Source organism: Oryctolagus cuniculus, chromosome 9 (assembly GCF_051225735.1).
Source record: "Oryctolagus cuniculus isolate XC-2025 breed Fujian yellow rabbit chromosome 9, ASM5122573v1, whole genome shotgun sequence".
In the NCBI taxonomy this organism is placed as follows: Eukaryota; Metazoa; Chordata; class Mammalia; order Lagomorpha; family Leporidae; genus Oryctolagus; species Oryctolagus cuniculus.
The window spans coordinates 105,679,798-105,692,259 of NC_142875.1; the positions used below are offsets into that span (position 1 = coordinate 105,679,798).

The following is a 12,462-nucleotide window of genomic DNA, read 5'->3' on the forward strand; positions in this document are numbered from 1 at the left end:
AGGATTAACCTACGGTACCACAGTGCTGGCCCTGACAGTGTCATTTTAAATTAATGTCACTAACATCTAGCGGAGACCCTTTATAATAATGAATTATCTGCTCTCCAGCGGCAGCAGTGCTGAGATTCAGAAACCCCCACTTAGGGGAAGAATTATTGTCTCCAATATTATATGGATTGTACACAACTTACAATTGTTAAACTTAAGATGTTTTGACTTTACAATAGTGCAAAAGTGATACACACTCGGTAGACAGTGCTTTGAATTCTGATCTTTTCCAAGGCTCGTGCTATGGGATCCAATCCTTTCTTCCAGGCTGGGCAGCCACATGAACCCAGTTCCCAATCAGCGCTGTGGCCACCGAGGGCGTACCCCATCACTCCACAATGCTCTGGGTTGTTACCAGTCTTGGATAGAGGTCTTCAGTAAATTACATGAGATAGTCAACCCTTGATATAAGGTGGATTTGTGTTGGATGGGCTTGTCCAGCTGTAGCTCACGTAAGTATTCTGGGCATGTCTAGGCTGAGCTGTGATGTTATATGTATTGGTTCTCAATCTATGGTATTTTCAATTTACGATGGGTCGGTTGGGATGTAACTCATTGTAAGTCAAAGAGCACCTGTGTTAGAAAAGAGGCACATAACCTCATTCTCAGCAACACTGAAGACGGATTTTGAAAGGGAGCCAGATGGCAGAGGAAGCTAGTAGGCTGCTGTGATAATTTAGGTCAACAACGACGAAGATGTGGGCAAGGCAGGGGCAGTAGAAATGAGAGAAGCAAAGAGATTCAGGGTAAGATTGACAGGCACAGTGGGGACACCCCAGGGAGGAACAAACCACACCCTTCACAGACGTGGTAATCAGCAGCAGAGGGTGATCGTGAGTGGGCACCCGGACGCAGGGGGGCCTTGGAACAGATCACCTGTCCGGCCTTGGTTCCTGCAGTTCTTGGGACCAGATTGAACCGCTGTGGGTCCCCAAAGAGGAAATGGGGTCAAGGCCACGCCCCAGGCGACAGGAAGAATAGAAGACTTGGGCTCCCAGGGAGACGAGACGGCGGGCAGAGGACATACTTTATGAACGGTCAGACACGAGAGCACTAGAGGTAGGGGTGTGAGTGGGCTGCTCCCCAAATCCTCGCCGTGTTCGAGTGGATGTGATGCAGTTACAGAAGAACAGCTTGGGGTCACACCATGACGGAGACAAAGAGAAGAGACCACAGGCACCACAGCTCAGTTCCAAAGACCACATTTAAAGTGTGCTTCCAACAGACATTGAACCCGTCCCAGACCCAAGCCTGTGTAAACACAGTCGTGTGTACTAGCGGGGTTCTGAAATAGAAGTCAACCAGCAGACTCCCTTGGACACCCACAGGGGGCCCCTGGAGAACCCTGTGATGATTGTTAATGCCAGAAACAGCAGCTGGCAGGAACGCTTTCTCTTGCACATTACACCAGGAAATTCCAACAGCGCCAGGTTCACAGTCTGGCAGCATTTCTCCCGGAAAACCTCAGATTCCTCTCTTCAGCTGTAGTTGGTCTGCGGGTTGATGTTTGGTATGGGAGGAGCCTGACACAGGTAGCTTTGTTTAAAACCATGCTTAAGATAGCCGCGAAATTGAGTCCTTGGAGCCCCTTTTAGGATCTGAAGATGTTTCTGCTGTAAAGGGCGTGTTTTGGTGGTAGTGGTTGGTGGTATTTTCCCATCTGGGTAGAAGACAAGGTTAGTCTGTGTAGCTGGTGCTTTTCATAGTTTGTTTCCCATCAAACCGTCTGTCTGAAAGAGACACACAGACGCAGGATAGCAGGTGCAAAGACAGGCAAAGGCACACAGGGCCTCGTTTGTGTTCACGTCACCCCCTCCACTCAGGTGTCTCTCCTGTTGAACTGTCTGCAAAAAGAAAAAAAAAAAGTGACCCGAACTTCCCCTAGGGAATGGTGATGGAGAGACGAGAAGACGACAACAGAAAAACTAAGAGACATAGAGCAAGAGAGAGAGAGAGAAAGGAAGAAAGGAAGAGAGGAAAAGAGAGGGACAGGAAGTAGAGGAGAACGCATGGCCACATTTTTCACTGCTCTTAACCAGCAGTTTCTGGGTTCCAGGTCTGTGTGTGGACAGACATGTCTGTGCCACTGACGATGAACCTGCTTGGCTCCTTGGGGCTGTACCTGTTTGGAGCTTTGGGCTTATGAGGGAGGAATGGAAGGAAAAGGTGCTGGTCCCTTCAGCCTCACTTGGAGTGGAGCTGGGGTTGGCAGGGAGGGAGGCCTACGCCACTGCTTGCTTGGAGCTGGGCAGTCTCCTTATTCTAGTAAGAATCAGGAAGGGAAACTGGTGGAACGTGTGCGGACTGGCAGAGATTTTTGTGGGCTGAAAAGATTGTTGGATTTAAGATGTTCATCTATTTGAAGGTTTCTTTGCCTACAAAGGTGAATTTACTTAGCATTCTTTCAGGAAAAACAAAGATGTTTCAATGAAACATTTTCTCTTTTATCCTATAAAAGAATTCTAAAACTAATACCTCCTGCATACCACAGTGCCTTATGTTTTTGTAAGTTATTTTCACAGCTGCAATTTCACTGGGTTCTGTAAGGAAGCAAAAGATATATTGCTATCTAACTTTTTATTTCTAGGACATATACCGGGGGATTCAAAAAGTTGTAGAAAAATTGAATTGAGATTGTTTTGGTGCAGTGATTTTGAAATTCACGCAAAGATTACTCATGTACATATTTCTATTAATTTTTGAAGATCCTTCATATACTTTCTCTTTTCTGATTGTAAGAATTATGTAATTGATAGTCTTTTATCTTCAGATTCAAATTTGTAGCTCAGTCAGCATTTATTCTGTTTTTTTCCTGGTTTTTATTTTTTTCTCATATCCCTACTTTCCCTGGATCAGCTTTCACTGTCTTTCATTTTTTTAAAAAAATTTTATTTATTTATTTATTGAAAGTCAGAGTTATGTAGAGTGAGAGAAGCTGAGAGAAAGAGAGATTTTTCAATCTGCTGTTCATTCCCCAGACAGCTGCATTGGCCGCAGCTGGAGCAGACTGATGCCAGGAGCCAGGATCTTCATCCTGGTCTCCCAAGTGTGTGCAGGGGGCCCAAGCACTTCGACCATCTTCCACTGCTTTCCCAGGCCATTAACAGAGAGTTGGATTGAAAGAAGAACAGCTGGAACACAAACTGGTGCCCATATGGAATGCCAGTGGCATGGGCAGAGGCTTTACCTGCTACACCATGACGCCAGCCTCATCGTTTTTCATTTCTAATCATTTTTGCCCTTTAGTGTCCTTGCAGTTTTTAGTTAACAATTCGTTGATTTTGTTTAACAAATATTTACGAATCCCTCACTCCCTGTTCCTCCTCCCTGTTTTAACCCCATCCACTGTCCCACTTATTTATTGTTTGCTAGTTTCATTGGCGGGTACATCAAGAAAGTGGAATTAAAAAACAAGTTTATGGGGCTGACGCTATGGTGCAGCAGGTAAAGCTGCCGCCTGCAGTGCCAGCATCTCATATGGGCGCCGGTTTCAGTCTGGCTGCTCCACTTCCAATCTAGCTCTCTGTTACAGCCTGGGAAACTAGTAGAAGATGGCCCAAGTACTTGGGCCTCTGCACCCACATGGAAGACCAGGAAGAGGCACCTGGCTCCTGGCTTCGGATCGGGCGCAGCTCCAGCTGTTGCAACCATATGGGGAGTGAACCAATGGAAGGAAGACCTCTCTCTCTCTCTTTCCCTCTCACTGTCTGTAACTCTACCTCTCAAATAAATAAATTAATTAATTTAAAAAAAAGGATAAGTGTGGGTGCTGGCACTGTGGTATAGTGGGTTAAGTCTCCACCTGCAGCACAGGCATCCCAGATGGGTGCTGGTTCTAGTCCTGGCTGCTCCTCTTCTGATCCAGCTCTCTGCTCTGGCCTGGCTTCCCAGTGGAAGATGGCCCAAGTGCTTGAGCCCCGCATGGGAGACCTGGAAGAAGCACCTGGCTCCTGGCTTCAGATCAGCCCAGCTACAGCCATTGCGGCCATTTGGGGAGTGAGCCAGCAGATGGAAGACCTTTCTCTCTGCCTCTCCCTGTCTCTGTCTGTAACTCTGCCTCTCAAATAAATAAATAAAATCTCTAAAAAAAAAAAGGATAAGTGTGGGGGCTGGCGTTGTGGTGCCGCAGGTTAAGGCACCTTCTGCAACACCAGCATCCCATATTGGAGCACTGCTTTGAGTCCTGGCTCCACTTCAGATCCAGCTCCCTGCTGATGTGCCTTGGAAGTCAGCACAAAGCAGTCCACACACTTGGGACCCTGCCACCCATGTAGGAAACCAGATGGAGTTTCTGGCAACTTGCTTTAGCCTGGCCCAGCCCAGTTCACTCCCACTTGGGGAGTGAACTAACTGATGGAATGTCTCTTCCAACTCTGCCTCTCTGCTTTTCATATATAAATGAGAAAAGAAGATGCGTACTATAAATATTTATTGTAATACAGAAGCTATGTGTGCACACACGTACACACATCTTCACGAAGCTTTGATGTGGAGCCAGTGCCTCTTCTTTGTCATCTTTCTTATGTAAACCACACCTACAATGCATCATCTATGATTTCCTGTTTTCATGTCTTCAAAGCAGAGGGAGAAGTTCCACACACTTGAAAAGAAGCCTGGCTGCAGAATTCGTCTACGACTTTTTTTTATAATTGGTTCACTCACTCCTAAATAGACAGCAAGTTTCGGAACCTCACCTTTGCTAAATCTTTTCCAATTGTTCAACTTGTTTTCCATGTAAACACTTTTGCTCCCATGTTTCAGTGGCTTGCATAGCATTTAATTCAAATATATAAGTTGTGCTAACGTACAGCTAGGACGTATGAGTTTAGAAACAAATACAAATGACCCTTCCCAATGAAAAGCAAGCAAGGAAAAAGCAGAGATATGCTGTAATGCTCAAGACAGGCCACCAGCACTCAGCCACCAGGAACATCAACCTGTATGCTTCACAGACAGATGGAAAAATCTTGGTGAACCTGGGAGGTCAGTGAATTGGAAGTTGGTTAAGAGAATGTCCATTGTAACTAGTGCTATAACAACATGTGACAGATTCATCCAGGGCGGGAAAATCACAGAAGGTTTTCCCAATGAAGTAATGACTTAGATGAACTCTGCAAAAAGCAAAACAATACAAATATAGGGCAGAAGCTGCTTAGTTGAAGGGAGAGGAATGAGCTACAGAAACCTGTGCAAAGGCCCTGGGGAGGGCAAGAACATGACATACTCGGAGACCTGAAGGGAGGTGGGTGTTACAGAAGCTGCTGCATTAGAAGAATCACAGGGCTGTTGCGCCAGGGTGGTAAGTGACGACAGAAGGAAGAGGACACCTAGAACTGAGTGATGCTTTAGACATGGAGAGGGATGGCTGATCAAAGATGACAGCTAGGGGCTGGCGTTGTGGTGCAGCAGGTTAAGCAGCCACCTGCAATGCCAGCTTCCCTGTGGGCAATGGTTCAAGTGCCGGGCGCTTCACTTCCAATCCAGTCCCCTGCTAATGCGCCTGGGAAAGCAGTGTAAGTGCTTGGGTCCCTGCCACCTATGTGGGAGATCCAGATGGAGTTCCATGCTCCTGACTTTGGTCTGGCCCGGTCTCAACTGTTGCGATCATTGGAGGGACTGATCCAATAGATGGAAGATCTTTTTCTCTGTCTCTGTCTCTCTCTCTCTCTCTTTTTTTTTTTTTTTTTTTTGACAGGCAGAGTGGACAGTGAGAGAGAGAGACAGAGAGAAAGGTCTTCCTTCCGTTAGTTCACCCCCCAAATGGCCGCCATGGCTGGCGCGCTGTGCTGCTCCAAAGCCAGGAGCCAGGTGCTTCCTCCTGGTCTCCCATGCGGGTGCAGGGTCCAAGCACTTGGGCCATCCTACACTGCCTTCCCGGGCCACAGCAGAGAGCTAGACTGGAAGAGGAGCAACCGGGACAGAATCTGGCGCCCCAACCGGGACTAGAACCCAGTGTGCCAGCGCCGCAGGCGGAGGATTAGCCTAGTGAGCCGTGGCGCCAGCTTCTCTCTCTCTTTTTCTGTCGCTGTTCAAATAAATAAATCTGACACACACACACACAGATGACATCTAGATTTCTGGCTTATAGAGTGCATGATAATTTCTTTCCACTGCAATAGGGAACGTTGGAAAAGAGTCATGTTTTAGTAGGAAAAAAGTCCTCAGGACTTGGAAATTCCAAGTTCAAAGCACTTTCAACACATAAGTGGGAGAGACCATTGGGATCTAAATACAGAGGTGTGGCAAGAGGAGATAAAAACACCTTAGTGTAGGGATTGGCTCTCCTAAGACAAGAAGGAATTTTTGAATAAGGTCCAATATTTAACCTCTGGAGAGAGGAACGGGAGACTATACCGGGGAAGGAAAGCCGTCCAGCGCTCCTGGGAGGTTTAATAAAACAAGGACTGTCGATGGGCTTTGGTAGCAGCATGGAAGCTCTGGGGAAGGTCATTTCCTGGAGCAAAGAGATGGAAGATATTAAGTACTGGAGAATTTTCCTGGGCCAGTCACACCACTCCCTCAATTCAGGGAATTCTCATTTTTATTTTATTTTTCTTATTTTTTTTTAAATATTTATTTATTGGAACGGCAGAGTACTGGCGGGGGTTGGGGAGAGATCCATCCACTGGTCACTCCCTAACTTGCCACAACAGCCAGGCTGGGACAGGCTGAATCCAGGAGCCAGGAACTCCATCCAGGTCTCCCACACAGGTGGCAGCAGGGGTCCAAGAACTTGGGACATCATCCACTGCCTCCCCAGGCACATCCGCAGGACCCTGTATGGAAGGCAGAGGAAGCCCCTGGCTCAGCCCACTGCACCACAACAAGACCCCTCAGGGAATTCTGCTGGAATCGTGGTCAGTTAACAGTCCCGATGGAAGAGCAAGGATGCCTTGAGCTAAAGTGGGAGCTGGGTCCAGGTGACACCTTGCTCCTGCCTTAGAGGCCCTTGGGTAGGGGATGAAATGATCCAACTGCCTGTGCATTTCCGTGTCTTCAGCCCTCCCACCTCCCCTCTCTCCTGTACCTCCTCAATCCCAAGAGAGGAAAAACGTGAGAGCACGTGCACATTTCTTTTGAGAAGGGCCAGGAGCTGGAAGGCAGGTTGAAGCCAGCTGGAGAGGTGTGGGTTACACGCAACCAACCAGGTGCTGGCCGCCAGAGCCCGGGAGGAGGGAGCGCGCCTTTCCCTGGGAGCTTTTCAAGGCAGCCCAGGTTCCTTTGGGGCACTTCAAGCCATTTGTTCCATGCTGTTGTCCCTGGCCTTCAGAGGGAGTGATACATGAACAAGTCTGAGAACGGTGCAAGCAGTTCTGAAATAAACTCCTCATTAGCATTTCAGAGGAAGAGCCGAATGCCACCACTAAAGTGCAGGCTTCCATGGCCCCCTCGCTGCTGCTGGGCAGATTCCTGCCAGGCCAGGTCGTCACGCTGAGTTTCCAAGGGTGACCAAGTGGGAATGAGGCTGCTCCCTGCCCTGCGCCCCGGCTCTTTGGTCTCTCCAGAGAGTGCAGAAAGGGCCCATTACCCCAGGCCCCTGCCACCAGTCGCCCTCTGCCGATGGCAATGGCTAAGGTTGGGCAAAGGTATTAGATTTTTCCAAATGCTTTTTCAGGCGGCCTGTCATTTCCCCAGGGGATCCCAGAAAGCAGAAGAGAAAGGTAACTTAAGGAGTGGGTGTTTAGCCTGTTGGTCAAGAGGCCCATGTCCCACAGGGGATGGCCTGCGTGCAGACCTGACTCAGCTTCCTGCCAGAGGAGACCCTGGGAGGCAGCAGGGACGGCTCTTGCCACCTGGGTGGGAGACCTGGTTCAGTCTCCAGCTTCTGGCTTCAGTCTGGGCCTAGCCCTGCTTGTGGCTGCTTGGAGGAGAAACTAGCAGATGGGAGTTCTCTCATGCTCTCTGTGTATCGCTCTCTGTGTGTCTCTCAAATTAATACTAAATCCTTTTTAATGAAAAAAGTTACTTATCCGCCTGAATCAATATGAGGGGTCTTCAAAAAGCTCATGAAAAATGAGGATTATGAAAAAAAATGCCAAAATGAACTCAATGCTTTTTCAAAAATTAATTAACTTATTAGCAGGCAGAGAGAGAGAGAGAGATCTTCCATCTGCTTGTTCTTTCTCCAAACAGCCAGGGCTGAGCCAGGCTGGAGCCAGGAGTTGGGAACTCAATCTGGGTCTTCTACACTGTGGCAGGGACCCGACTACTTGGTCCATCACCTGCCGCTCCCCAGGGTAGTCCTTAGGAGGGAGCCGGAGCAGGAGTGGAGTCAGGGATCCAACCCCAGGTAATCCAAGGGAAGATGCAGGTATCCCAAGGCCACCTGAACTACTCTACCAAGCACCAGTCCCTACACTTACCTTGTAATTCCATTTTCCCATTTTCCCATGAACTTTTGGCAGTACCCCCACCCCTATATATGTGTGGATTTATGAAAGGGCTGGGGCTGGGGCGAGGGGGGAGTGAGTTACCTCCCAAGCTCCATCCACAATCTGCAGCTGTGTAGATAATCTGTTGGGGTTCTCCTACCCAGGGAGGTCTTTTTTTTTTTTTTCTCCCAACAGGAAATAGCCCCAGAAGTTGGAAAGCCTTTCTACATGCTCGAAGGACCTATTTCCAAATAATTCATTCAGCATCATGGTGCTAGATAATGCTGAGTAGTGAGGCTCCACTTCCTGCCGGCTGGGGGAGGAAGCGGGGGTGGAATGAGGAAGGTGGGAAACAAAGCCACCTGAATATAGTCAGGATGAACCTGGGAGTGGGAGCGCTGCGTGGCTGCTTGTGGGAAAGGTTAAATAAATAAGCTTCAGCTGAGGCCTGCGTCAGGTAGAGGGGGAAACCCTCCCATCTTACCAGACAGTGTGAGGAGTTGGACTAAACGGCAGTCAAGTTGGTCGGGTGGGAAGGAGGGAAGGGGGAAATCTCTTTAAGACAGCGTGAAATACTTGCTTCTCCCCAAAAGCTGTCTTTAGCGAAACCCCTGAGCTTCCAGGTTTATTGCAAGAATGTTTTATCCTGAGCAAGCTGGACAGGGTAGACAGGACTACAGATCTGGCCTTTTGATGGGTTTTGTCCCCACTCCCTGATTGATTGTTAGCTGTTGTTCTGTTTTTTGCCCCCAAAATCGTGCTTAAAAGACTCCACTCCCACCAGTTGCTCGGGTCTGCCTCTCCTGGAGCCCCCTCCCGGCTGCTGCAGCAGGAAGATTCTGACTTAAGTAAATCTTGCTTTCCTCTCTGCCTTGTCTGCCTGGAAAGTCTTCTTCCACAGGAGACAAGAACCAAGGCCGCCTTCCCCCCCCTTTTTTTTTTTTCAGGTGTGCACTTTTATTGAACTGGTCTCGTCAGTGTACAGGGAAGCCCTGGCTGCCTCCACACCTCAACCCACTCCCAGGGAGACCAAAAGCCTTCATACATCTCAAGTTGGGGGACAAAAAAGGGGGGCCACGATGGCTGAACATTCAAAATAAAAAGAAAATTAAAAAAAGTATTAAGGCGAAGATTTAAAAAATTTGCATTACATAATTTACACAAATGCGATGCTGCCGCCTCCCCTGGGTGGCCCCGGGCAGGCGAGGACTGTGCCTTCTCCTTGGCAGGAGTGGGGCGGGGGCTTCCCGTCACATGGCATCTCACGATATTTGGAATGACTATCAAAAGAAAAAAAAAAAAAAAACAATGTACAATCAAAGTCCTCGGCCACATTGCAGAACTTTGGGGACTTTGGGGATGCTCGCTCCAACGACTGCTGTCACCTTCACCGTTCCAGTTTTTAAATCCTGAGTCAAAAGCGCCAAAAAAAAAAAAAAAAAAAAAAAAAAAAACGAATAAAGCCATGCCAATCTCGTCTCGTTTTCTGCGTGTTAGGTTTCGTCGAGAGAGGGTGTCCCGCCACTGCGGCTAACAGTCCGCCTAGAAACACTTGCGGTGCACGATGGAGGGGCCCAACTCGTCATATTCCTGCTTGCTGATCCACATCTGCTGGAAGGTGGACAGCGAGGCCAGGATGGAGCCGCCGATCCACACCGAGTACTTGCGCTGTAGGGGAGCGATGATCTTGATCTTCACGGTGCTGGGCGCCAGGGCGGTGATCTCCTTCTGCATGCGGTCGGCGATGCCAGGGTACATGGTGGTGCCGCCCGACAGCACCGTGTTGGCGTACAGGTCCTTGCGGATGTCCACGTCGCACTTCATGATCGAGTTGAAGGTGGTCTCGTGGATGCCGCACGACTCCATGCCCAGGAAGGAAGGCTGGAAGAGCGCCTCGGGGCAACGGAAGCACTCGTTGCCAATGGTGATGACCTGGCCGTCGGGCAGCTCATAGCTCTTCTCCAGGGAGGAGGAGGACGCGGCCGTGGCCATCTCCTGCTCGAAGTCCAGCGCCACGTAGCACAGCTTCTCCTTGATGTCCCGCACGATCTCGCGCTTGGCCGTGATGGTGAAGCTGTAGCCGCGCTCCGTGAGGATCTTCTTCATGAGGTAGTCGGTCAGGTCCCGGCCGGCCAGGTCCAGACGCAGGATGGCGTGCGGCAGCGCGTAGCCCTCGTAGATGGGCACCGTGTGGGTGACCCCGTCACCGGAGTCCATCACGATGCCCGTGGTGCGGCCAGAGGCGTACAGGGACAGCACGGCCTGGATGGCCATGTACATGGCCAGCGTGTTGAACGTCTCGAACATGATCTGGGTCATCTCGCGGTTGGCCTTGAGGTTCAGGGGGGCCTCGGTCAGCAGCACCGGGTGCTCCTCGGGGGCCACGCGCAGCTCGTTATAGAAGGTGTGGTGCCAGATCTTCTCCATGTCGTCCCAGTTGGTCACGATGCCGTGCTTGATGGGGTACTTGAGCGTCAGGATGCCACGCTTGCTCTGGGCCTCGTCGCCCACGTACGAGTCCTTCTGGCCCATGCCCACCATCACGCCCTGGTGCCGCGGACGCCCCTCGATGGAGGGGAAGACGGCCCGGGGGGCATCGTCGCCCGCGAAGCCGGCCTTGCACATGCCGGAGCCATTGTCGACCACGAGCGCGGCGATATCATCATCCATGGTGAGCTGAGCGGGAGTGTGGCGCGGCGGCGGAGCAGCTGGGCGAGGTGCGGTGGTCGCGAGCTGGACGCGGTCTCGGCAGTCATTTTTTTTTTCCACAAATGTTTTTCCTTTTATTTCAGAAGAAATGGAAGAAAGGCAGGTGCTCCCTGCTCCTCCCCGGCTCCTGTCTCCCCCAGAACAGGGCAGTACAGGAGGGACAGGGCCGTGGCCCACACGGCCCGTCCTCTCCCCACCTTGCTTCCCTCAAAGTGGCAAGGCTAGAAAAAAATTAACTTTGTTCTTCCTCCACTGGCACTGGACAGAGGCCCCAGTACCGCCAGGGAGGAAGCAGGGGGCAAGTGAGGGAAAAGGCCCCCCCTCCCAGGCAGAGAAACTGGTTTCTACAGTTCACGGGCTTACCTGTTCCCAAGGGTCCGCCTCTTCAAGTAGCTGTTTTCTTTCTATTCCACATAAACACGTAGGTGAAAAGCATTAATCCTTTCCTTTTTTTTTTTGTTTGACAGGCAGAGTGGACAGTGAGAGAGAGAGAGAGAGAGAGAGAAAGGTCTTCCTTTTTCCGTTGGTTCACCTTCCAATGGCTGCTGCGGCCAGCACTGTGCCGATTGGAAGCCAGGAGCCAGGTGCTTCTCCTGGTCTCCCTGCAGGTGCAGGGCCCAAGGACCTGGGCCATCCTCCACTGCACTCCCGGGCCACAGCAGAGAGCTGGACTAGAAGAGGAGCAACCGGGACAGAATCCGGCGCCCCGACTGCGACTAGAACCTGGTGTGCCAGCGCCGCGTAGTTCAGGTGGCCTTTTTTTCCAAGGATTGGACACTGAACCATGACATTGCTTTCTGTGGTGAGTTTTAGGCAGTGATTCAATATTAGGCTTACGATTTCAGCATCAACCTCAAAAATATCTAACATGGTTGCAAACACGTAATGTTCAGCCTTCTGTTCTTATATCTTATTAAGGAACATCTTAGAGAACTTCGGACAGTCTGAACAACAAAATAAAGATAATAGCAAAAGAACTTAATTCATTAATAAAACAGAATTCATGAGTCCATGTTGATTTAAATAAGTAATAAATGAAATAATAAAAAGAAGCAAAAACTCTTTTTTGCTGAAAACCAGCTGATACACATAGAAGAAACAGAATTAGAAAGTCACCATTTGAAAACCATCATAATAACGCTTTGTTAAGGCAAGAAATATCAATGGATTGTGGCTGGTACTGTGTCTTAATGGACTAAGCCTCTGCCTGACATGCTGGCATCCCATATGGGCACCGTTTTGTGTCCTGGCTGCTCCCCTTCCAATCCAGCCCTCTGCTTATGGCCTGGGAAGGCAGTGGAAGATGGCCCAAGTAATTGGGCCCTTGCACCCA

The 12,462-nt window shown here is 49.8% G+C and overlaps 1 protein-coding gene across 1 annotated transcript; it reads right to left on the minus strand.

Moving 5' to 3' along the window:
* Positions 1–9,352: 9,352 nt before the first annotated feature.
* Positions 9,353–11,172, minus strand: LOC100008822 (actin, cytoplasmic 1). The gene has a single exon (XM_002712153.6). The coding sequence runs from the start codon at positions 11,088–11,090 to the stop codon at positions 9,963–9,965; it is 1,128 nt and encodes a 375-aa protein (XP_002712199.5). The 5' UTR covers positions 11,091–11,172; the 3' UTR covers positions 9,353–9,962.
* Positions 11,173–12,462: the final 1,290 nt, after the last annotated feature.

Bases quoted from the DNA above. Each gene is read 5' to 3' on its own strand.
- LOC100008822 (XM_002712153.6), bottom strand. From the start codon at position 11,090: ATGGATGATGATATCGCCGCGCTCGTGGTCGACAATGGCTCCGGCATG.